The sequence below is a fragment of the Bemisia tabaci genome, chromosome 2, assembly GCF_918797505.1.
Source record: "Bemisia tabaci chromosome 2, PGI_BMITA_v3".
Classification (NCBI taxonomy): domain Eukaryota; kingdom Metazoa; phylum Arthropoda; class Insecta; order Hemiptera; family Aleyrodidae; genus Bemisia; species Bemisia tabaci.
Genome location: NC_092794.1, coordinates 42,066,774 through 42,093,760, shown reverse-complemented (window position 1 = coordinate 42,093,760; position 26,987 = coordinate 42,066,774). Strand labels below are relative to the sequence as shown.

The following is a 26,987-nucleotide window of genomic DNA, read 5'->3' as shown; positions in this document are numbered from 1 at the left end:
CTCACTTATTAAATTTGATACTGTTCTTTAAAAAAAATTTTTTTATTTTTAAATTTTCAGCTCCAAAGGTATTGAGTTTCACAAACATTACGAAAGATAAGTGTAGGGGCATAATACTAAGCTTTTTAAGTGCAATTACAATCAACTGAACAAGGTTAACACAGCTTCCTTACAGGTGGCTAACTTGGCCCCGGGGGTGGCCAATACAGCCCCAAGCGGGGGCTATGTTGACCAAAATGGATTTTCTTTTAAAAACGCATGCAACTCACAAAATTAAAGTATTTTGTACAATGTTTTCAGTTGATTTTAATTTTACACTGTATGCTTAAGGATTAGAGCATTAAAGAAATGACATTCTATTCTTCTGTTTCTTCAGACAAAAGTTTTAAAAAAATCTGGTCAACATAGCCCCGGTCTCCCCTACATCAAACACCCAATGAGGTTCTGAGAGGGTTCCCTTTAACTGAATTAAGTTCTGCAAAATCTAATTTACTTGGTAGTGGGCACTTCAGTCAGCCATATTAAACTTCAAAGTTAAAATCCCGTCTCATCTCTGACCTCTAATTCCCAGAAATTCAGCAAAATTTGCAAACTAAGGTGCATTTTAAAAGGTCTAATTTGTCATAATTTCCATCTTTAAATCGTCAAGGATAGGCAAATTTTACTATTTTTGCAACTCACATAAATTATCATTTCGTTCGATACGTTTTAAATGAGGCCAGTACGCGCACATATTCGACGATCTTTCAACTCGATGGTGAATTTTATTATCTCACTCTGTGTATGGCTCTCACTCTCAAATCTCTTCCTTGTCGGAATAATGACCAGTAATTTCTCATCAATATTATAATTCTGAAAAGGCTTACTACAAAAGACACCGATACTTCCCTTAAAAATGTTGTCTTCTATTTTGACGAGAATATCTTTCATTATCAGCTTTCCAAATTTTGGTATTGATAACCAATTTTATGGTAATTTAGGGCAGAACCAAACGTCTTCCAAAATAGTTTTGAGACCAGACTCCACGACGCATGTTTATCCAGTCATTTATGTCTTCTCAGTTGTTGTCGTCATTCTCCATCTTATACCTATTTAAAAAACGTCGCACATCTAATTCTCTGTTGCTAATATTACTGGAATGTTCTTCAATCCCAGCACAAGTTGAACTTTTCACTTTCTGTATCGCCAAGCATCGACTGTTTTCTCAATCGCTTATTGCAAGAATTCAAGTGGCGATGATTTACCTTTGAATCATCTAAACATTCACATACATCACATTTTCTTGATCAACAGAATTTCTGAATTCTAACCTTCCAGACACTGCGTTTTTCACCGTCAAAGAGGCCTGTATAATATTTTACGGAATTTAGGTCCATTTTAAAAGTACGGGCGAAATGCTTTACACTAGTAAGTATTATAAGAATACACTGGGCCCATAACCCGTTGGGATAAAGGGATATTTGGAATGAGAACAATTCACTTGCAGTGCACATTCATTTAATAAGGGTGCACCAGAGGTTGTGAAAAAAATCTAAAAAGAGCTCAGCTGATATTATACGTATTAATTTTTGCTCTCACGGCATTGCCATATTTCAACTGTAAATACCCCTACATACCGATTTTTGCGCAAATCCATCGACAAATAACCGGTGTGAATTTTCGGCCATTTTGAACTTTAACCGGCCGCCATTTTGGAACGGTTTGAGATATTGACTTCGGGTTTGCGCGAAAAGTTGTCTTTTTTATGCTCTTTCGAACGAGCTATCACAAAGAGGGTCTTCCCATTTGAAAATTAAAAGTTGAGGTCCGTTGCCCCCCCGAGGGGGCCCTCCCTGAAAATTTTAGGGGGGCCAAAAAGTAGCTCCCTTTGACCTTGGAACATCCCCCAAGTTTCAAATCTTTACCTCAATTAGGTAAAAAGTTAGAGGGGGTGGAAGGGACTTCTGGATCACCCTGTATAGGAGCCGTGGACGTGTGACAAGAGCGCTGTGGACAAGGATCATGGGTTAATCATACGGCAACGGGGCGTCCACACTTCCGTCGTCGCTGTTGACGTTACTGGCGCTTCATAATTCCCATTCATTCTTACCACCCTCAACTAACGAGCACACATAGTTCCGTTTTTCAAAGAGGATAAAGCTTCGGCAAAGCACATCAACTCCAAACGTTCCTCCATTTTTGGGAGGATCTAGACTGGTAAAAATCAAGGAAAAATGTGGTTTGAAATTCGGAGTCGGAGTCCATCCAACGCCCAAAAATCCCGAAGGATAGGAATACGGAGCGGAAACTATGCTCTTCTGGACAGACACTATCACGGAGCCGAATTTTACTCTTTTTGCGGAGTGGAATAGGTACGCTTTTTGGGTACTAAGTTCACTTCGCATTCATATCACTTGGGGATTTTTAGGCCCTGTATAGACTTCGGCACCGAATTTCACTCTCCAAAAAGCATTTTCCAACGGAGAGATGGCGATATTTTGAAATTTAGTTACGATTGTTCACGATTTTTTGGTGCTAAAATCGCTAAAATTACCTATCAACATCTGAGCGATTAACCTCGATCGTCGATCCTATCGAAATTTTGTCTCTATGAAATAGCGTTCAATAAAATCAAAATTGTACCTCAATTTATCATAATTTTTTGTTCGATTAAAATGTGCTAGATCACTGTTGATAAAATTGCGATTTAATTGCAAATTTATGAGATGAAACCGCAATTCATAGCAATTTTTCATTCGATTAGATTACAATAAATCGACGCCGATAAAATCGGAATACATTCTCCGGTTAAATCGCAACTTATCGCGATCACTGCTACTCGGGCCATCGAATTTCAACAGTGTAGTTTCTCAACCAAGGAAAAAGGGGTAAAATCCCGGCTGAAAATCGTTTTTCCGGCGGAGAGTGTGTCATGCGAATGTCTGCGAGGCGGGGGCGCGGAGAGTGGTGTAGCGGCGAGAAAGCATTTCATTAATCAATTAATAGGAACACATGGACTCACTCGCGCTAGAGTCGGGAGCGCTAAATTCGTCGCCTTCCTAACCCCGGGGGGCGTAACTCCATCGAACGTTGAGCCATGGAGATCACCAAATGACACGGACCAGAGGGTTCACCTCGGAGAGGAGCTAGACCCTTCGGTCGGGCAAGCGACGAATTATTGAGTAAGAGGCTTAGGAGAGGGGTTAATAAGTTAAATAATGTAAGTTAAGGGGAGTGAGTCCCGCAGTCCCCAGGAGCCCGCGGGAGCCGAGGGCCGATTAGAGGTGGCCGGATTAAAGTTATTGCGATGAGTAATTGAATAGGCCCGAGGTTTGCCTAAAACCACCTGAGCACCCGACGCGACCCTCCGCCTCTTGGAGCTCGCCTCATTACCCGCCGCGCAGTGTAACGAGTCGATAGGGGAAGTCGGACACAATTTGAAAACTTTGAGAGGTTGTATCCTCGTTAATGTGAAACGTAGAACTTTAAAATTGGTTCCATTGTTTTTTTCATTAAAAGAGAGGTTTCACTTGAGGCCGACCCTGCTGGCTGATCATTTAAATTGATAGACAAAGCTATAGACAAAGAAGACTAGGGAGTATGGAGCGTTCCTACAGGTTGAAATGGGTGGTTCCTAAAGACTAAGGGAGAAAAATGATGGAATAACTGAAGTGTCTCTCGTGGATTGCCGTTGGCCAGTCTAATATCTTCCACCAATAGGATCCCTCCATATCCCATTTGTCTTAAGTTTTATCTATCAATTTCAATATTCGGCCTGCTGGCTGATTTTGCTGACCACTGCGGTTATTTGTTCATTGAAGGTCTGTATTTTACGGAATTCATGAGGATTTGGTCATTTCCGGTTTCTCTTTGGTTTTAACATTGGCCTGAACTAGGGTCTTAAGGCTAATTTTGGCGAAAAATCTGAATTTTTACGTAGGATCCAGACACATCGAACAGAGGAGGCGTGGAAGGGGTATCCGGGGGGCCTCCTCGAGAAATTTGTTGGAAGTTTGAGGCATTCACATTTAGTTGAATCAATTTCGTAATGAAAATTATCCAATTATGAGCGACTTTAATTTTCCTTTCCTTCATTCCTGCCTTTTTTTCTTTTTCGCTCCTTTTTTCGGGCGGACGGGTAGGAGGGAGCGCCCCTTACCCCCCCCCCCCCTCCCCCCCAATTGGATCCGCCCATGCCTTTTGGGCACTGAACCGAAAACCCAAAAAACCCCGCATTTTTTGCCAAAATCACCCTATAGACCTAGGTTTGGGTCAGTTTTAGCCCTCCATAAAGATCGAAAATGATCGAATCATGATGCATTACGTAAACTTTAGCCCTTTAATGAGCAAAAATCGTAAAGTTCAGGGTGGGCCTAAAAACGGCCTTTAACAATACCCCTCCTCCACTTCTAAAAGCATCTCTTAGAATACGAAGCAACCATCGAAATTTGCAGTTTTGATCAAAATTTTCGGGTTAGACCTTTCCCAATGGTCCGTTCCACTGTGCGGCGTCAGACGCCGCCGCTCCGCTAAACGACCACTCGGTCCACACGCGCCGAAGCGCGACGCCCCCGCTCTCTCTTCAGATTCAAGAATAAACAAACGGTTTTTTAAACAAATAAAAACAGGCGGCGAGCTCTGATACGTGGGTATTAAAGAAGTCCTCAGCAGTCTGTGGGGTTCTTTCGTAGAGGGGTATGGCTTTGACTGACATGAATCGCTCGAAAAATAAAAACGTCAACCGGTCGACACCGATGCGATCCAAAGAGTTCGATCGATTCACAGTGTGGCGATCGTTTTATGGATTTGTAGATAGATTCACGGATTTGTTAATCGATGCAGGTTTTCATCGATCGATTCACGGGTTTGTCGATCGATTCACGGATTTGTCGATCGATTCTGGAGTTTGATAATCCACAATTGTCAATCAATTCGGTATTGATCTAGTCGCGGATCGACACTGGGTTTTTTAATTATTTGTCTATCAAAGCGGTGTCGGCCGCGGCGTCGTTGCTCGTTGATCAGTTCGCGTCTTTATTTTTCGATAGAAGCATGGCGATTGAATTAACACCGGGTTTTAAATCATTTTTGTCGATCGGTTCACGTTTTTATTTTTCGATCAATTCATGTCGATTCAATCCATATACCACCCTCTTTGATATTCTTGGTTATCCACGTTAAAAAATAAACGCAATTTTGTTTCCTACAGACACCGCGACGAAACAAGAAACACTTAGAAAATGACTTTAGATTACGGCCAGGGAGATTTCTTCTTGCAAGCATCTTTTTGTCGTGTTCCAGGCAGAAAAAAGAAAGTAACAATCTTCCAACCTTACAACAATTCCGCTAAATAATTTTATTTTATCAGGAAACTGCTGGGCGTGTCGAACTAACAATTTCACAAATTTGTCTTTGAGTACAGGACAAAACCAGCAAAATTTTTGTCAGGAAACGGATCGTCTTACTCCGGTTAAAAAAAAAAAATCTTTTTAGTCAATTTTGCAACATTGAAATAGAGTTCCGTTCTCTTGTCAAGTGAACAACTTTTTCTGCTTGCTTCAACTTAAGTATTTTCTTGATCGAAAATCTTATCCAATAGTATACCTATGTTTAAAATCATATTCGTAATGCGTGGTGCATAACGCCTGAGGCGCGAGGCGCCTCGGAAGCTTCGACCGCAAATTAAGTCACTCTTTTTTCTAATGAACGGTTAGTGAAGAACCTTCCTGGCACTAAGTGTTACTCCTCCAAGTGTTGATTTTATGATCTCACCAGCAGCTGCGAGGGATAGGGAGGAGAAACGGTCTGAGGGACACGGGTTATCTGAATACGCTTTAATTAGCGAGGAGGAGTTATCGGGAGCTCGTTTTCCGGGCGGGACCGCCTTTTTCCGCCGCTTCCCGGGTCTCTCGCTGCGTCCAATTGTTCGGGTCGCGCCGAGGAGAGTCGGCAACCCTCCGATGCCGCTATTGACCCGCGAGCCCGGAAATTAAAATGTGAAATATACCGGAAAATGAGGCTCTTCAAACGAAACTGATAGCGCCCCGTCGTGTCATCTCCCAACTTGCTCCTAAACCATAGAATCCGATTCCTGACCGTGTTTTCACTTGTAGGGTAGTTTTCCTCTCGTGTCCTGCTCGAAGCCGGATTTAGGTTTTTTTCACCCCCCCCTTCCGCCATTGGCTGAGAAATCCCCCTCCTACCCCCAAAAAATGCTATGAACCAGTGGCGTGGTCAAGGGGAGGGGTCTGGGGGATCTGCCTCCCCCTCTTCAGCCTCGTTAATTGTACCTCTTCTTGTTTTACTTTTGCTTTAAAATAGTACCATAGAAAGGGCGATCTTTACAAACCTCCAGTTGTTGAGACCCGTTTGAAAATGTTCCCCGCTTTTTTTTTTAAAGGATATGGTTGAATGGCTTGGAGGACAAGGCGCATAAGTGCAGTTTTAGAAAGAAATGAAATATTAATGATCTCAACTAAAACTAGTTCGAAAGTATATAATGCGAACAATTCACAACTAAAAGCCAACTTTAAAGAATCAAAAAGTGACTTACCTTCTGCCATAAGGCTCCATGTAATTTGAAACTTTAAACATGTATTTCTTGAAGTAGCAAAAACTGCATTTGTGCGTCTTGTCCGCCAAGCGCCGTGGCCTCAATATTCAAAGTTATGCAATCCTAGTTTCTTTCCAGGAGTAATTGTATTTTTACTTTTAATTTGTTTTTTGCAGATATTTTACCGATCTGTCCTGAGGGTCTGCCAGCGACTCGTGAGTTCCTGTTGAAAGTGGTGGAAATCCTCCTCGACTACATCAAGGATGAGAGCAACCGCGAAGAGAAGATACTTGATTTCCATCATCCGGCAGACATGCGCTCCCTCCTCAGCCTCGAAATCCCAGACAAGGGTGTCACGCTCCAACAACTAGTCGACGACTGTGCAGTTACTCTCAAGTATCAAGTTAAAACAGGTAAGATTTTTTATAGGAATGTCCAAAACCTGTCAATTTATTACTTACTTCCTTTGTCCATTGTAACTATACGCTTACATCGGTGGGATCGTTCCATATTCTCTTCGTCTTCTTTGTCTATCGCTTTGTCTATCAATTTCTATTATCCGTCCACCGATGCCTCTTTTCCTTCCGAAGGGGGTGTATGTCGCAGGCAAATATTTATACTTAAATTAGATTGAAGTTCTGATTATTTTAATAATTTTAGATGAAATAATTCATTGCTCCTATAAGAATAAATTCCCCGTAAAAATTGGCATTATATACAATAGTATTTTAAACAAGTTTTAGCTCCTGAACGAATATTTATACTGAACTTATTATAGAATGCCATAAAATACACAATTGTAAAAAAAATTAACACTTGACTCGTTAATGAGAAGCATTTGATAAGGCGGAACAAGGAGAGTTCGTAGATTGGATGGGCTATTTTTCCGAAAATGTTGAAAACTCGTGAGCTCTTCGCCATAAATTTACAACATTTTAAAATTGTCAAAATTTGACCAAATACCTGGGCATTTGATAAAATGCCTGATTTGACCAATTGCCTACGACACATAGATTAGTAAGTGCTTTTCTTTAACTGCGTGGGTGGTTGTTTTTACCCTCAATCATACTAGGTACCGCCCCTCTTAGATCCGTCACTATTGAGGTCCCCCATTGAACGAACGACAAACTTTCGATAACTTAAAGCGAGCTTTTCAAAAAAGCGTTCTTTCTGAATCTTTAGATTAATGACACCACAGGCGTCTCGGCCGTGATATCGGTGCGTGGCGGATCTGTATTTCATGACGCGCGAAAATTCGGCGCAGAAACGAGAGCTTTGGAAGTTTAAAAATTAAAGTTGGGCGAGAGAACACGGAAAAGCTTTCGGCACGGATTGGGAGCAAGAACAGCTGTTACCGGACGCAAAGCGGTACCACGATGCCGATTCCATGTGCTTAGCTCTTCGCGTGCCTCTCGCACTTGAACTTTCGCGAGCCAAGTTAGACAACCCTTCCCCGAGTCCTCCGATTAGGGCTCAATTGTTTCCGCGCGCATTGTTTTGGGCCGTTGCCAAGTGAGAGGGAAGGGGGTTGTTCATCTTCATGCAGAACAATGGCGTACCTTAATTTTAGCCGCGAACTGGCAAGGGCGCCCTGGATTCTCGCGTTCATTTCCGAATTGCTTGAGCTCCAGATTCCGAACGTTTTTGCTGCGGCTAATTGCGTTCCCACCTCTAATAAATAGCGGCAAAGCCGTAAGCCGAAAGCCGGACGAGTAAATGAGAAAAAACACTCAAATGCGTTCGCCGCCCTGCTTTCCGGTTGAAGTGTTTTTTCTCGAAAAATAAATCGGTCGCGGGAGCACAGTTTTTTTTGAAGAGCACGTTTTGCAATTGAACGTATTTATGCTAAACGGAACCAGAGACAGAGGGGATATAAGGAGTTTGCTCGTTAGTAGAGGGTCGTAAGATCGAATGGGAAATATGAAGCGCCAGTGGGCAGTGACGTCAGCGACGACGACCGGGCTCGACGAGATCTACGATACCGCATTAACTCATGAGCCCTGTCCACAACGCAGTTGTTACATGATCACGGCTCATGGGTGCCGCATACAGTTGGCGCTCAGTTCCGTTTGATTTAATGTTAAATCCCGCTTTTCCAATTCTCTAAAGGAATCATGCTCATTTTTAAATTGTTTCTAAAACAGCTCATCACGAGCACACCCCATCTTTCCCACACGTTTATAGTTCCGTTTAGCAGAAATAAGTCCAATTCATCGTTTCGCTCATACGAAAGAACGTAACTTCATAGCCCTGTTGCCAACTTTTTTCTCGCTAATTGCATTTTAACCGGGAGAATTTGGTACATTTCTGGGTGAAAATTTTACTGATTTTTCTTTTGATCTCATTCAAATATCAGGAAAAAAAATTTGCAGAGGTGTACTCTTGTGAAAAAGTGAATAGTTTGACATAATTTTGCAACCTTGGAGTGTAATTATGTTCTATCGTCCGGGAAACCACGAATTGCGCATTCCGGCGAAAAATGAAGCGATGCTTTTCACGAGGTAGGGAATGGGACAAGATGATGAACTTGGATAGTGCCTGGTAACAGAAGATCAAAGAACACAGAGGATGGCAGTCACATCAACTGAATCGTATCGCTAAGGTATTAGATCATCTTATCAAAGCAGCCGTTTAAAAAAAAAGGGAGCACTTCTTAATTTTCGTTAAACTAAAAAGATGTATTCCCTTCTATCTTGAGTCTGAATTCTTTGGTAGTATCGCGGAAAAGATTCTGTGATGGTCATATCAATCTTACAGCGATAATAATTTAAGAAACATGAAGCTTTGTGTTGAAGAGTGAGCTAGCTCCGAAGAAAGCATCTACCGTAACGTACTTAGAGATAAAAATTAAGAGATAACTTACTTCTAAAAGTTCTACTCGCACGGCTCTATCACTTGCGTGCAACAGACACATTGGACGTTTATTCTAAAAGGCACTATGTGCATAGGATTCGAGTGCAGCCTTGTTTCTTTTGGCCAGTGGCGTGGTGTGATTCGCGATTGATCTGCCATTTAAATATAATTATGGACAGGATAGATATGTAAAAGGGTGTTCGAAACGAACACCTTAATACGTCGTCTTCCGGACGAAGGAACGCAACTCCATTCCAAGGTTTCCAAATTGAGTAAAACAATGATTTTATTTTACCCAAATGTAACTGTGCAATTTTTATCGAAAATATCTCTAATTTCTGCATGATTTTTGAGGAGAAATCGGTGTTTTCAATTTAAAATGCCCAAGACTCTCCTGTTTATCATGTAATTCGCTAAGGGAAATTTGGCAATATTGAAATGGAGTTACGTTCTTTCATGAGGGAAACGACGAATAATACATTATTTACCATACCCTCAAATAGAGAAATATCGATGATCGATCTCGTCTGATCTCGCCACTGCTTTTAGTTTACCCATGTCCAATGATCGATGAGGAAACTCTGAATCCCTAAAAGTAAAGGACTCCCTCTCACCCATCGTCTGGAGTTTGGTGGATGATTTCTCTTTATTTCAGAGAAAAATGGCTATTTGAAGGGCAGTTAGACATAGGTACCTATATACGGAGTGTAGATACGGACGTGTCGAAATATACAGCTCTGAGCGCCTAAAATGGCAGTCAATCGTCCGACACGAAAAATACTAGAAAATTGCCGCGGCCAGGATCTTCAGATTCCAATATCAAAGCAAAATGGCCGAGAATGTTCATATATGAGCGACCTTATGCAAAAATGAGGGGATATCGATAACAGCCGTTTTTGCAGGGCTCATCCTAGCTGGATTTTCTCAACTCTACGCTTTTTTACTCATTGAAGGTCTATACAGGGTGATCCAAAAGTCCCTTCCACCCCCTCTAACTTTTTACCTAATTGAGGTAAATATTTGAAACTTGGGGGATATTCCTAGGTCAAAGGGAGCTACTTTTTGGCCCCCCTAAAATTTTCAGGGGGGCCCCCCTTGGGGGGGGGAGGCAACGGACCCCAACTTTTAATTTTCAAATGAGAAGACCCCCTTTATGATAGCTCGTTCGAAAGAGCATAAAAAAAGACAACTTTTCGCGCAAACCCGAAGTCAATAGCTCAAACCGTTTCAAAATGGCGGCCGGTTAAAGTTCAAAATGGCCGAAAATTCACACCGGTTATTTGTCGATGGATTTTCGCGAAAATCGGTATGTAGGGGTATTTTGACACGAGAAAAACGAATTTGACGTTAGAATTTCCAAAAAACCGGAATTTCCAAAATGGCCGCCGGTTAAAGTTTAAAATGGCCGAAAATTTTCACCTCGGTTTTTTTCTGATAGATTTGCCTAAAACTTGGAATTTGAGAGTATTTTGGTAAAAGATAAACAAATTTGAACTTAGATTTCTAAAAAAATCAATTTTTGGTCATTTTGAACTTTAACTGGTGGCCATTTTGGAAATTCCGGTTTTTTTGAAAATCTAACGTCAAATTCGTTTTTCTCGTGTCAAAATACCCCGACATACCGATTTTCGCGCAAATCTATCGACAAATAACCGGTGTGAATTTTCGGTCATTTTGAACTTTAATCGGCCGCCATTTTGAAACGGTTTGAGATATTGACTTCGGGTTTGCGCGAAAAGTTTTCTTTTTTTATGCTTCTTTCGGGTTTGTGGTCGAATGCAAAAAAATCGGCCTCCAGAATCATGTTCAGACCAGTATCAGACCCGGGGATAGACCGGAAATGACCAAATCACAATGAAGCCCGTTAAATACATATACACTTTCAGTGAGCAAAAAATCGAGCAGTTGATGAAATTCAGCCAGGATCGGCTCAAAAAACGGCCCTCATCGACACGTCCGCTTTATCCAAGAACTGAATCAAATACGCGCTTTAAAAACAAAGGGTCATACAAATTTTACTAATAAATCGTTCTCACTGAACTGAAACGATGTATATTGAATTTATTTGGAAATAATAGAAAATAATAGATTAGCACAGAACGCCCGAGCGTGCGGGGTATTCAATTCTGTAAACAAATATGGCGACCGTCTGTATAACGGCCGCCATATGACGTTGAGTGTACCGAACCCCCGGAGATGCACCGATCGGTGGAGTTTCGAAGTTAACCGCCGAATCCCAACGGTTGACCGTCCAAGTCGCCAGTGCCAGTCTCTAAAGCCCCTACACGTTGGCTGCTCTTTAGAGCCCTAATAGCTCCTGAACCTAACCTCAAGAATTACCATGTCCGTACTTTCCCTATATAGATACTCTACGCAGACAAAAACGAAGAGACCGCACTTCGGCAACTCAGCTCCGGAGGTATATGTATCAGATTTGAGGGCACTTCCTATCGGGGTCCTCGCCGGCGCGCGATCCGCGAGCGATAGGGGTAGCGACGAGGGGTGCGCAATTGATGGATGTTGAGCTCTCAATAGCCGATGTTAATGACACCTAACAAGCACTATTCACGCTTATCGGCCCCCCACCCCCTACCCCTCCTCCTTCTCTTCCTCGGCGCTTCGACTTAAGATTCAATTTAGATCAAAAGCTCACGTCCGCGGCTGCGGTCCTGCGGTCGGGAGTACCCCACGCCACGCGCCGTCCTCTGTTTGTTTGCCTTTCATAATTTTCGCTGCCACCACCCCCGCATCAACCACCAACCCCCCCCCCCCCCCCGGATCTTTGTTCTTTTCCCCGGCTCGATTAACGGATTCCATCGCGATGATCTCCTTTCGCCCGGAGAAGCTTGATACAATGTTGATTCTGTTGTGGTCGAATAGTGGTATCACCGCGAATGCCGTGCTTCTTCAAAACACCTAATGTATAATACACCTTGAATATCCTTTCACCGAACATGAAGAGGTGGCTTTAACGCCTTGTCCGTTCGCCTTCAATTTTTAGCGTAGGCAACTTGAGCTCCTACGTGGTCGAATAGTGGTATCACCGCGAATGCCGTGCTTCTTCAAAACACCTAATGTATAATACACCTTGAATATCCTTTCACCGAACATGAAGAGGTGGCTTTAACGCCTTGTCCGTTCGCCTTCAATTTTTAGCGTAGGCAACTTGAGCTCCTACGTGGTCAAATAGTGGTATCGCCGTGAATGAGGTGCGATTATTTCAAACACACTGATTTTGGCTCGTCTGCAATGCTAACGCATGTCATGTATGATTAGCCCAGTTTACGAGTCGGTTTTGCAACTGATTTTCTTTCATTGCTCTTATTAACCCTGAACTTAATATGAACAAAATAAGCGTGCTTAAATCGAACTCTAAAATACATTCTTAGATTTGACACTCCAATAAAAAATCGTCTAAAGACTGCCGAATTTGATTTTGACGGATTCATTGAACATGCTAGTAAAATGAAGAGAGAGTGCGTCTTAAAATGATGTAGAAAGGATATTTTGATCAACCATGGATATGGATATGATAGTGCGCAGCGGCATTTACGAAATGAGTGTTTTTACGGTTTGTCTTTGATCTTTCACCCAATCACCCATGAACCTTTAATAACATTCAATTCCTATCAGTGGCGAGGCGTGAATGATCGATTATCGATATTTCCCCATTTAAAGCTATGGTAAAGAATCGATTATAAAGGTGTTCGCTGCGAATACCCTGTTTGTCGATCTTTCTCCACAGGTTTAAATGACAGATCAATCGATATATCGCACGCCACTAATTCCCAGGCATTATACGAGGACACTTATCTGATTTGTATGATATGTTAGTGGATCAGTTGCAATGTTCACAGAATCGTGTTTTGATAGGTACCTACTTGATTCTTGAAGATTAGCTAAAATAATAAGATCTGTTCAAATAGCACCTTTCTACGATCAATATTAGCCGAGATATTGCGGTTTGAAAAATTCGGTTTATAACGTCATTCAGCGCGGTAGTGACATATATACTTGGTTTTTTCCACCTTGCTTTCATCCGAGTTTCACGTTGAGTAGCTAGTGCTGATGTGCGCCTCTATGACTGATAAAACCAAGGTGGAATAAACCAAGGGTGCCACGACCGTGGTAGGTGGCGTCATAAACCAAATTTTCGAAGCAGGATTTCTCGGTTAATATATCGAGAGTTGCTGTTTGGACAGATGTTATTAATTTTTAGTTCATCTGCAAGAACCCTATGACCAGCACAACTGACCCATTGAGGGGCTTGATGGACAAGGCACACAAGTTCACTTTTTGAAAAAAATTCAGATATTCAGGAACTGAACTAAAACTAGTTTGAAAGTATATCCAGTAAACATTTCAAAACTAAAATCCAACTTTAAAGCAGTAAAAGTGAGTTTAAACCTCCTCTCTGCCGTTAGGCTCCACGTTATTTTTGAAACTTAAAACAAGTGTCCCTTGAAATAGCAAAAAAAGTACACCTATGCGCCTTGTCCTCTATGCCCCTCAATTGAATAAAGATAAAAAAATAAAAATAAAAAAAAAAACATAGACAAGAATTGTCTAAACGAAAGCTGGCATCAGTGATGAATTTACCTGGAACGATTCCAGTACTATAACATGCGTCAGGGTGAAAAAAACAAACGCACTTTCATCTCCATCGGTTGGGGGGGGGGGGGGGCGCCTCTAAGACCGTGCTAAAATACCCGATATCAAGCCAGATAAGAAGAAGGAATTCTGCAGTGGCGAAGCGTGAATAATCGATTTTCGATTTTCCCCCATTTCAAGTTATGTTAAAAAATAAATTATTCAGGTATATTCGTTGCGAACACCCTGTTTATCGATCCTTTTCCATAAGTTTAAAAGGAAGATCAATCCATACATCTTAAAGCACGCCACGCCGCGCCACTGCTACGAGACGACACCAAAACCCTCTTCGAACCACGCAAATTCTGCGCACAGACAGAATTCCACCGCAAATCGAGCAAGACGAAGGGGCAATATAATTTGATTTTAAGCGAGCTCGTGGGCTAAGGAGACAAATAATAGGAGGAGGGCGGTGAGAAAGGGGAAAGGGGTGGGGGGTCAACGCTTGGGCCAGGAATAGCCGTGGAGTGATGCGCGCAAATCAAAGCACAGGACCAGGCAGTGGGAGAGCGGCTCAAAAGCTCGGTGAGTATTTATGTTGTCAAGTCGCGTCATAAATCATCGGTACCCGTAGCGGGGGAGGTTCATCCCCTCCGCCCACGATCCCTATTCGTCCTTGGCTTCGCCACTCCCATCGCGAGCGCCTCCGCCGCACGGTGGGGTCATCCCTCTCAACTTAGGATCGTTTGAGGCACCTAAAAGCGAATAATATCTGAGAGAGCAAATTCTCGAATGCGCAAACACCAGAAGCGTAAAAATGCACAAACCAAAGGAGCAAATTTTAAACACATGTGGTCGTCCAAAAGCGAAATCCCACCTTACCTAACCTAACGCAACCCAGCCTAACCTAACCTAACCTTGCGTTAAAGTTAGGTTTGCTAGATATTGACCACTTGATTCCCTCTTTCTTTCTGTACCCCTCTGTCGCCCCAAAACTATACTACCATTTACGCAAACAAACCACCATCCAAAAGCGAAAATTGACGATTTGTGTTTTTTTGGAATTTGCGCTCTCGAATGGATTTGCTTGAAGCAAAGTCAGCAAAGCCCCAAGACACCATCTTTCCAGAAATGGCAACATACTTTCACATTGAACTAAAATACTTTATAAAATTTTTATATTTAATCGATTTAAATTTTTTTTCATTTTGGAATTTATATATTTTAATTGTTAATCTATTTATTTTTAGTTTATAAGTAGCTCGTAGATTCCAAAACATCTAATGGCTTTAAGGCAGATGTAGGGAGTCTGAACATAAAATGGACATATTTCTATCAAACGGAACTAAGCGCCAATTTGAGTTCCGTTTGAGGAATTTGGAATGCCGGATAGCGCGTTCTGTCAAACGGACCTAAGCGCCATGGAAAAGCATTGCGAGTATGGGACGGAATGAGCCTGACGCTCGGTTCCGCCGCCAATCAAAGCCCCCCCCCCCCCGCTACCTTCCTCCCCCTATGGCGCTTAGTTCCGTTTGACAGAAATACGTCCAAATTTTCATGTGTCAAGAAAAAGGTACGTACATTTTGGGCGTAAAGGAAACAGGAAAGTAAGTTTTAGAATGCCAGGAAACATAAGTATAGGAATAGGTGGATGAAAAGAAAAATTTCAAATTTAAATCGGGAAATATTGAAAAATTTAAGGATTTTTGTCTGCCCATTGATTTCGAATTGTTTTTTATATTTATCATTGTTAATTGATTTATTTTTAGTTTATGTATTTTCAGTTTACTTGCTTTTTTCATACTTATATTTATTTCTTTGCGCTACAGGCTTAAACGTAATACATTTAAACGCCCATGGAAGCTGATGTGAGTGCACTCACATCAGCTTTCAGTGCGATATAATACTTGAGCAATCCCAAAGTCGATACGGTGGTAGTGTTGAGAAGCATTTTAAAAATGATCAAGGCCGTATATCCAGAGGATGGCAAGTTTTAATCCAATGTGCGTCGCATCTAAAATGGACCAATTAAATTCCAGTAAGAGAGGGAGTCGGAATTTGTTCCGCGCAGTTGACCGCAGATGTTTTTGTCACGTTTAATCTCTTCTTATTTGAATTTTCCCACTCCTCGATATGTTTTTGACTTTTCCTCCACCAACCGCCCGCGCGAGCGCCCGCCCGCCCGCCCAGACATCATACGCACTTGCACTCAAAATGCCCACCGCTCCTCCGCGATACAGGTTCTAATATTACACTCAACAAATTATTGTTTTCTTATGTTTGGTCCTTTTTTGTTTTTGTTTTTTTTTGCAATTCGCAATTTGCGCGTTGTATCCCATTAATTACGCATGCCCTATCTGATATACTGAATAAAAGATAGATCGCCGAGAAAATCTCCTCTTAAGGTGAATCCAGGCTCAGAACTTCGCGATTTGGCCACCACGTCGCGCTGCTCAGAATAGCCGTATATATTTGCCAAAATAATAAAAACCGTAATACTTATTCAAGATTGGGGATCCAGGGGATATAGCAACATACTTGAGGAACATGCAGTAAAAAAATATTCTCAAAATTCCTAAAAATAAAGTCGTAACTACGGCGGAAAGTAATGCCCATTGCGGCAATGGGAGAGAGAGACAGAACATGAGGGAGTCGGTTGTGCGCTCGGCCGCCGCCTTCTGAGCTGAAAGTTTCAGCCGTGCTTTCTCTGCGCTTGTAATTCTAATATCCGATATTTTTGGCTCAAAAAATCAAGCAAAAAATACTCTATATCTTGTGGATCTGCTTTTTGTAATTTGAGGAATATTATTTCAGTAATCGTAGAAGGAAAGTGAAATTCTCAGTCGTGACTGGTGACGCTATCTCTAATCTTGAATTATCCTTAATCGAACCCTGGATTCACCTTAAAAATATCTGGAAAATTGGGCTAAAAATGAAACAGTTATTTCTCACCTTTTTTAAAAAAAAAAAAAAATAAATAAAGGAAAACGACAGCGCAACTTAGTAACTTAGGTTTGTAGTTCGGCAGAAAAAAGAGATGAAAACGGGAAAGGATGTGACCTAAAAGACTTGCATAATACACCCAAATACAACAGCTAAACTAGAAAAAGTACGTAATGTAGGTACCCAATTTGCAACGAGAGCAAGAGACCACATCGACATCATGCTTAGAATTTTTTTTACTTTCTCGCTCTTCTAGGGTAGAGAGGAAGTATTATCATCCTCCAAGAAAAAAAAACAAAAAAAAAGTTGAAATTTCATTATTTCTGGACGTTTTTAGGTCCCAGGAGTCAAAATAACCATACTTGAAAAAATGTGTGTCCGTCCGTCCGATGTCCCCCAAATCTGTGTACAGCGATATCTCAGAATCTATCTGTTCGATTTCATTCGAAATTGGCACAAAACCCCATATCTATGTTCTCCTTATGCACGTCAAACGATTTTGGGGTACGCTAAAATTTGGGGGGGGGGGCTAGGGTTAAATTGGGTTAAAGGTCCATTTTCAGCAAAATCACACGGAAAGCTCATTTTGAGGGACTGTAAATTTTGAAAAATACCTTTAATTCTTTAAAAGTGGGCATCAAGCACATCACCTGGGTCATTAATTTAAGTTCCTAAAAGATCTTTGGACTAAACTCAAAATTCAAGGGATTACGAGGCCCAAAAGTAGGGCACTTTGCTCCGCGACATGACACAAACAGCTCATTTTCAAGGACTGTAAATTTAAAAAAAAAAATGCCTTTAATTCTTCGAAAGTTGGCATAAGAGCACCACCTGGTTCATTAATTTAAGTTCCTATGAGGTCTTTGGACTAAACTAAAAATTGAAGGGTTACGCGTCATATAGCGAAGAGAGCACTTCGGTCACACGGAGAGCTCATGGACTTTAGATTTTGAAAAAATGCCTTTAATTCTTTGAAAGTTGGCTCAAAAGCACCGCACCTGAGTCATTAATTTTAGTTACTACAGAATCTTTAATTACTCCGTAGGTATATACCAAGCAAAATTAGACAACTAATTAGGTACTTACATTACATACTATGAATCATCGAAGCTAACGCAAAAACTGACACTTAGATCTTTATTAGAAACTAATATGTTTGTTGTTAATGAATTTAGAGTCCCGGCAGATTCCATCTTTCGCGGTTCCTTTTTATGAGGTACTGAACACAAATATAACATGATAATACTGCACAAACATGATTGATAATAAAAAATTGAATACCTTTCCTCTCGGTCGTGTGAATATTGAGTTCGGCTTTGGGTTCAAGAGCATTTGTCGTTTACCAACCAATAAATGATCATTAGCGTAAGCCCTTCTCTAACGCTGATAAATACTAAACCGTTCTGTTTTTTACAACCTGAAAGAGGAAAACATGATGGAAAGAGAAAGGAGATGAAAAAAGAGAAAGAGAGAGAAGAAGAGGAGAGTAGTAAGAAGTAGAAAAATCTATAGATGAGAAGAAGAAGAGTAAGAAGAGGCGGTCTAATCTGGCGTTATAGAACCCTCTTCGGTGCGGGGGAAGAAAGAAAGAAAAAGAAGAAAAAAACTCTCTAGAGGCTCACTATTTCTTTAGTGTAGGTATTCAGAAGGAGCGAGCTATTTCAAAATGATACCACTATTCGACCACATGGGTGCTCGTGGTGCCTACACTAAGTGTTATAGGCGAACTGATACGGCGTTTTTATAACATTGTTCCTAGTAAGCGTGAATTTCACGACGATTCCACTGTTCCACTTCTCTCCAATTTTGTCTTTTCCTTCTTTTATCTCTCTCTTATATATTCTTTTCCTTTCTCATCTCCATTTTCCTGTTTTATTGTTTTTCTTTCTCTTTTCTCCATCTTCCTCCCCTGCATTCCCTTTCCTTCATTTTCTCTCTCTTTTATTTCCTGCTTTTTCTTCCTCACTCCCTTTTCTTCTTCGTTTTTCTCGTATCTCCTCCTGCCCGGCATCCGCCTTATTCTCTCCCTGTCATGCTTTACCTATTTTGTCTTCTTTCTCTTTACTTCTTTTCACTATTTTCTCCTTCTTCTTCCTCTCTGTTTTACCCTTTTCTTACTCTTTCCATTTTCCATCTATTTTCTTCTTCTTTCTTTTTTCTTTTGTCTCCTTTCCCTGTTTTCTTCTCTTTTCACAATCTTCCTCTAAGACGGGATATTGTGGACAGCATGCCTCGTAAGAACACTCACGGAAATATCATTTTACCAAACAGCAAAATATTACCTACATTAACTCCGTAACAGTTCGCCTTCAATATTTAACGTAGGCACCACGAGCTCCCGAGTGGTCGAATAGTGGTATGATCTTGAAATAGCGCGCTTACTCCGAACATACGAAAAAAGTAGCTTTCTACCGAGCCGAAAGAGATAGCTCTTTAACGCCGTAGCAGATTGCCTTCTTCGTATTCTCTCGCTTTCAGTTCGTAGTGCATTTTTGGACCGAAAGGGTTGATGGCCTAAACTTGGTAACCTTTCAGTTCAGTCCTCGAAATATCTGAGGATACCTACATTACTTATACAGGGTGTCTCACGAAAAACGAGCCACCTTGAATATCTGCCGAACGCGTCGGAATTTCGAAAAACGGTAAAAGACGTGTTCGTTTATATCAAGGGGGACACCTTTTGGCGTATTCGACATTTTCCCAAACCGCGGGAGGGGCGCGGGGCGGGGGGTGCCCCACCCGTAAGTCGAAATTTTCAAATAGCACCCCTATTTTTTTATTTCAGAAATCAATTCTATGCAAAAAAACAAGCCACCCTGTCCAAACCGAATGTAAATCGGACAATTTTCCAGTGATTGACAGAGTTTTAAACATTTTTTTCATGCTCTTTTCAAAAATTTCCCACGCCCAATGGAATTGCTGTATCAAACCAAACTCTCCGCCAAAAAAATTCTTAAACATTGCACTTTCGATAAAAAATTAGAAAAAAATCTGCTGCACTCGAAATCTGGAGCACGCGGAGCCCTTCTTTGCGACATTAAAATTCGTTATACCGAACATTTCCGAGGGGCGCTCATCTGGAGGGTGTAGTAAGTTTTAGACAAGAATTATTAATCTTTTTTCTGAAGCATAAGAAACCGTGTCCATGAAGAAGCAGTTAAGGAGAAAAACAACGCACCGCGGAAAAATAGCGTCCTCAGAAGTATCAAGGTCCGGCTCAAGTCATTGACCCCCCCCCCCCCCAAAAAAAAAGCTAATCCATTTGTTTTTCCACTTAACTGCTTCTTCATGGACACGGTTTCTTATGCTTCAGAAAAAAAATTAATAATTCTTGTCTAAAACTTACTACTCCCTCCGATGAGCGCCCCTCTGAAATGTTCGGTATAACGAATTTTAATGTCGCAAAGAAGGGTTCCGCGTGCTCCAGATTTCGGGTGCAGCAGATTTTCTTTATTTTTTTTATCGAAAGTGCAATGTTTAAGAATTTTTTTGGCGGAGAGTTTGGTTTGATACAGCAATTCCATTGGGCGTGGGAAATTTTTGAAAAGAGCATGAAAAAAATGTTTAAAACTCTGTCAATCACTGGAAAATTGTCCGATTTACATTCGGTTTGGACAAGGTGGCTTGTTTTTTTGCGTAAAATTGATTTCTGAAATAAAAAAGTAGGGGTGCCATTTGAAAAGTTCGACTTACGGGTGGGGCACCCCCCGCCCCGCGCCCCTCCCGCGGTTTGAGAAAATGTCAAATACGCCAAAAGGTGTCCCCCTCATTATGAACGAACACGTCTTTTACCGTTTTTCGAAATTCCGACGCGTTCGGCAGATATTCAAGGTGGCTCGTTTTTCGTGAGACACCCTGTATTAGTTGGGCTGGTTTTATACTAAAGAAATTGCAGGCACTCAAAGCTCAATAATTAAGAAAGTAACAGAAGTCTGCAAAAAAATAAATAAATAAATAAATAAAAAATAAAGAAGAAAAAATGATAACGCTAAGCAGTTTATTAAAGTAATTATTCCAGCAAAGTAATTGTTTCGTTAGACGTAAAACAGAGGAGTCCGTATTCCGGAGAAGCGCAAAAGTTCACTATGTGCTGTATCAGCGCAATGTACACATTCGTATTTGAGTGTTAATGGTCAAAGCGACAAACTCCGTATCTCTGCTTGCGACGTTGCAGACTTCCTGTCATATTTTGGGCGCTTCTGGGTACCAGATGCGCCCTTTCCAGCCGTTCGACTCCCCCGATGTAACATGTACTATACTACATACCGTTTTGCCTTATGGGTAATGACGCCATTCTGGTACACCCGGGAAAATTTGATTTTTTTCTGCATCTGGTATTCGTAAAAGTTTTCGTGAAATGTTTTGCTTTTAAGCATAACAATCTCGCACGGACGTATTACCTGGTTAAACTATTTTGGGGCTTCGTTATGCTTAAATGCCTCATATTCGAGGTTGTAGTTTCAGATTGATTCGAAAAAATCACGAACAGTCACGTGATCTCTTCATTTTAGTGACGTATTACTGTGCTATTTTGTGATTGGTTCATTTTCTCGGCGCAGCATCGTCAAGCGTCAGCTGTTTGCGCAGTGTTTGCGGCTCTGGGTTGAAGGTTTAAGGTTATGTCAGAGAGAATAGAAAGTTAGAGGCCCGACTCGATGCTAGGTAATTGAAACAGATGCGCTCGCAGCGCGCTCGCTGGCAACGTACGCAACTACTATTTTCTATTGTTTTCCAGAGACTAGCGGCGGGTATGTTGCTGCCGGACCACCTTCACGTAGGCAATTTGTTATACATCGTCCGTCCGCAATACTCTCGCTTGGCCGTATGAAAACGTTCCTCGCATGCGCAGTGTTAAAGAAGCGCCCTCCAACGCTTTGGCGTTGGAACTGCTTGTTATTTTTTCCTTTGGAAAGTAGTCAACATAATTTCTTAAAATCTTTCTTGATTTTTCTTATCTGTTGGCGGAATATTCTGGATAAAGGTCAAGCTATGAAGTTTGCTTGTTTCTATTCGAGAAAAATCATTAGGAACGGACATTTTGAAATACTGCAGTGGGAATATGTAGTTTCCCATTTTTGCCCATAGGCGGATCCAAGGGGGGGGGGGGCGTAGGAGGCGTGCGCCCTCCCCCCCCCCCCCGTTTGCCTGAAAAAATAAGGAAGAAAAAAAGAAAGGCATGGAGGAAAGAAAGAAGGGGATACGCTTATATTTGTCAATTATTCATGACTGGATCGACTTAAACTGCATAAAAGATACTTCACAATTTCAAAAATTTTCTGGAGGAGGCTCCTAGAACCCCCTTATGCCCTTCCGTTCGAGGTGTCTGGATCCGTCTATGCTTTAGCCATCGATGTGTTCCTTTTTGACACGCACAAACTGACGTTAAGAACGTTAAGAACCCAATCCGTCGCGGATCGACAAAGTTGTAGGTATTTCTGAATTGATAGAAACGAGAGGGTTAATGAAAAAACCAACCTCGAGGAAAAATGGCTGATTAGGAGCTCCCTGTTAAGAGAGAGAGAAATGTGAATAGGCGAGGTGAGCTTTGCATTGCCGGGAAAAATGAGGGTCTGAATTGAATTTATGTCATGAGATGTTAGTCGTGATGTGCACAAAATGCGAACGGAATCCCACCGATGCCAAGTCATCTTAGAGCTCAAGAGATCCGCAGCTTCCATGATACCCCGTTCCAAAGTAGCAGTGATCGCGATAAGTTGCGACTTGATCGGAGAATATATCGAGATTTTATTGACGTCGATTTATTGCAATATTGTTATGGATGAAAAATTGCGATACATTGTGATCTCATCGCACGAACAAGAAAATCGCGATTCAATCGACGGCGCTTTATTGCAATATTATCGAACAAAAAATTGTGAAAAATTGAGATAAAATTTCAATTTTAGCGAACGTGATTTTATAGAGATAAAATCACGTAAGACTGAGGATATTCGCTTAGTTGTTGATGGTCCTATCGATTTTATCGCCAAAAAATCGTAAAGAAAATGGCGACTCAATATAAAAATATCGGGGGGGTTTTCGTTGAAAAATGTTACTTGGGTGGTTTTTCCATTCAATGTGGCAACATGGCTGTGTTTGAGACGTGAGTACTTCTGTCCTTCACAGGCCGGAAGGGAAATTCCGCGTCTTTTTCCAGGCCAGCGGGCTAATTCGACGGGCCCCTCCATCACTATCCCTTTTAACAATCCCATACCGATTACGTCCCTGCTTTCCCTTTATCTCCCCTCCTCGGAGCTGGGATAGACGAGGATTCCGGATGATCCATTCCCACAATCATCCGCTACACTAGACGCGATATATGATGCTCGAGGTTCGACCTTCCACTTTCATTGTTTTCAATTATAAGGCAACGACCGAGGGCTTAGGTCTCCAAGAGCCACCCGCATTTTTAGTGTTTGATGGCTCATTAAAACAATGGCAAGAAAAGCGTGGGGGTAGCTGAAAATTACACTCTCTTGCGGCATGGATCGGTGGATTGGTGGATTTACGTTTCCGCACAAGATTTCCGAGTTCGACATTTTTGCACAAAAACCCGCATTGACAATTTCGCACAAAAACCTAGATTGACATTTCCGCACAAAATCATCCAGCAAAACTTTCTCTTTCGCACAATTTGGCAACACCGCGAAGATAATTGAATTGTGTTTTTTCTTAATCGACTAACAAAAAAGTTTAAAGAATTTGAGGGAAACATTTTACTAATTGAAATTTTTCACGAGTTTCTTTAAGAGTCGGGAGATTCTCAATTTGCGACGGCTTGAAATGAGGCGAGGTCGAGGGTCACACAGTTTCCCAAAAAAAGTCCTTTTTTTGCCCTTTTTTGAAAGATCATTCTAAAAATCCACAGTTCGTGAACATCACCAATAGGTATCAATATTTAAAATTAGCATGTTCCTTCTCCTAAAAATCGCAAGTTCTACGACCACGGGTTTTTTGCACGAAAAAACTTTATTGCTGCATCCTGCATCTATAAGTTTGCTTAATGAGCTACGTTCGCGGTATACTTTTCATGATTTTGTTCCAGTGTCAGAAATAGAGGAAAAGTAGATTTAAAAGTGAGACAATCTGCCACCTTGTCACGTCATCAGGCAGCATTTCCCTTTTAAACACAAGTATCTTAGCAGATTAGGTACCTCGTCATATCTCCGCAAATACCTAATTCTTCATATTGGCTTTAGGACCCACTGGGATATAACGACGGTGTAAGTCGGCAATCACATATGACTCGATTTGCGACGTCGCAGATTTCCTGTCATACTTTACTTTTTAAACGGAAAACTACTCAACGGCAATTCTTTAAAACTGCCGTGATTTTTCTTCTCTGTGCAAAGAAAATTCTGCAAAAACTTCAAGGAATGATGTCAGTTTGTTCTCATTTAAGAAAATAACATAGAGGCGGAGATTTTCAGACACCACAAACGAGTTATGTGATTGCCGACGTACACCGTCGATAAGCCATGAAACCACCAGAGAAAAAACAAGCAGTAACTCCAGCGCACTGCCGCTGGAGAGCGGCTCTGGGCCGCTCATATCCAAGACATATATAAACTGCTTCTAGCCGTGTTCAGCTCGCTGTGTGAGCTGTCACGCCTAGCCGGGGAGTGCCCCTGGACCCCCAGTTCCTCGCTTCGCGATGAACTCGCGACTCGTTCCGCGAGCCGCCCCTCAAAGCTATTAACTTTTAAAAGAACGAATTTACTTTTTTTTAACAAAGTATGGTGAATAGTGGCGAATATTTTATCTTTGTCCTCATCCACAATCAGCAAACTTAGCATTTTAAGCCACGACCGCCATCTTGGGTTTTGAAATTTTGAAAATCTGACCAAAAATTTGAGTTTCCCGTTGGAGAATATCGCAGGATACCGAGTCTTACGAAAATCGAGCGAACAAGAGGAGACTTAGCATTTTAGGCCACGGCTGCCATCTTGGATTTTGAAATTTTGAAAATCTGACTATAAATTCGAGTTTCCCGTTGAAAAATATCTCCGGATACTGAGTCTCACGAAAATCGAGTGAATAGGAGCCGACTTGGCATTTTAGGCCATGGCCGACATCTTGGATTTTGAAATTTTGAAAATCTGACCAAAAATTCGAATTTCCCGTTGAAAAATACTTTCGGAAACCGAGTTTCACGAAAATCGAGTGAACAGAACCAGACTTAGCATTTTAGGCATTAATACACAACAACGCCGCTAGGGACGAATCCGTCCATGAAGTCGTGCGACTTAGAGTACCTTTATAGACAGAGTATGGCCATTTCTGTTCCGGTTTTTCATTGGTTGCGTGAAAATAGGCTGACACGATGTTCTTACGGCCGTAAATAAACAAACAAGATGGCTGTTATCAGCAAGGAAGATTGAGGTTATGCACACATCTTACATTCTCCGGTGATAAAGGTGAAAGGCGACTTAACTATGTTTTCATGTGTTTTTCGTGTGTTATTCGTAGATATGCTAGTTTAAATTGTTACTGCCGCATAATTAAAATTTTTGTCAAATTTAGCTTCTTATCGATGTTACGGTGAGCCGCCATCTTGTTTGTTCATTTACGGCCGTAAGAGCATCATGAAGCCTAAAAACTCGATGACCAATCAAAAAGCGGAACAGTTTTCTTGTAGTAAAAAGATACGAATGGCCATACTCTGTCTATAAAGGTACTCTAGTGCGACTATGAGGCTCCAACCACGGCATTCTTCCAAAAAAGCGCGAAAAGTTGTCGTTTTGAAAATTCAGATTTTAAACGTTAAGTACATTTTTTTCAATACGAGATTAAAGCGCAGACCAGTTTTGAATTATCGACAGTATTACCATGATTCCAAAAATACACTACACAACATATCATTCGCTCACAAGAAAAAACAATGAATTAAAATAAAATCATGGCAAGGTCCACAGCCGAAAATGGCGACGATTCCCATCTACCAACGCGCGCTCTAACCAATGGTAGATGTACCATTGGTAACGTAACATCCACTGCAGAGACCGACCGGAATAGCAGCTCTAGAGCCGCTAAAAAATAATTGTGCATTTTAGGAACCAAGGATACATATCCTCATGCTCGGTTCACTCATTTCTTCTTTAACAAGTATGACATTAAAAAAACTGTAGACACCCGCAGATTCTCCATTACCAAAATTTAGGACTTATAACTTTGCACAAGCTCAAAAGTTTTTAAGTTCAAAAGTTGGAAGGCACAACTCTTAGCGAAATTCCTCTCATTTTATGGAGGGATCCGAGTAAACTAGGAGGGGCCAGCCTCCCCAACTACCCCTATGAATCACTGAATCAGCGTAATATAAAATTTACTGATTGCCGAATGCAGAAATGGAGGACTCCTTCATAGAGTACCTACTGATGCTTCATTATTGAGCCACGTTCTTAAAAAACTTTTTTTCAGCTTGAGAGTTGATTTTAGACAAAAACCCAAAAGCGTCATTGCACCTCTTTCATATTAACTAAATCGGTTTCTGCTAGACGGGCGTAAATTCAAAAACTCATGAGCCCTAGGTAGCAGCTTGCGTGATCTCTGATCACGCAAGTTGCAGGGCTCATGAATTTTTGGAATTACGCCCATTCCACAAAAACCAATTCTACTGTATGTAAATTTAGCGAAAGGTTTTAAATCCAATTATTGATGTGTCTTCCCACCGAGGTATGTATTTTAACATTCTCTCTATGTCTTTTGTTCCAGGGCATCCTCGATTTTTCAACCAGTTATCATGCGGACTGGATTTGGTTTCAATGGCTGGAGAATGGTTGACTGCTACTGCCAATACAAACATGTTTACATATGAAATTGCTCCCGTTTTCATACTTATGGAGAGCGTCATTCTTGAAAAAATGAGAGATATCATAGGATGGAAGGACGGAGACTCTATTTTGGCTCCTGGTACGTAACCTTCATGATCAAAAATTTATGACGTCTCAAAGCTTTCATTCCTAGAACTAAAATGTTTTTATTTATTAATGCACTGCAAATTCACTAATTATTGTTAAATACATGTTTATCATTAAAAGTTATCTCTTATGTAAAGCCATGCCATATATAT

General features: G+C 41.2%; 1 protein-coding gene across 1 annotated transcript in view; it reads left to right on the top strand.

Annotated features, from left to right (window-relative positions):
• The window catches only part of Gad1 (glutamate decarboxylase), an 87,128-nt gene that overhangs the window by 36,181 nt on the left and 23,960 nt on the right, over window positions 1–26,987 (top strand). Inside the window, exons 3-4 of the mRNA XM_019055834.2 lie at window positions 6,709–6,945; window positions 26,630–26,827. Of these exons, the coding sequence (XP_018911379.1) occupies window positions 6,709–6,945; window positions 26,630–26,827 (435 nt within the window). The remainder of the gene's footprint in view (window positions 1–6,708; window positions 6,946–26,629; window positions 26,828–26,987) is intronic.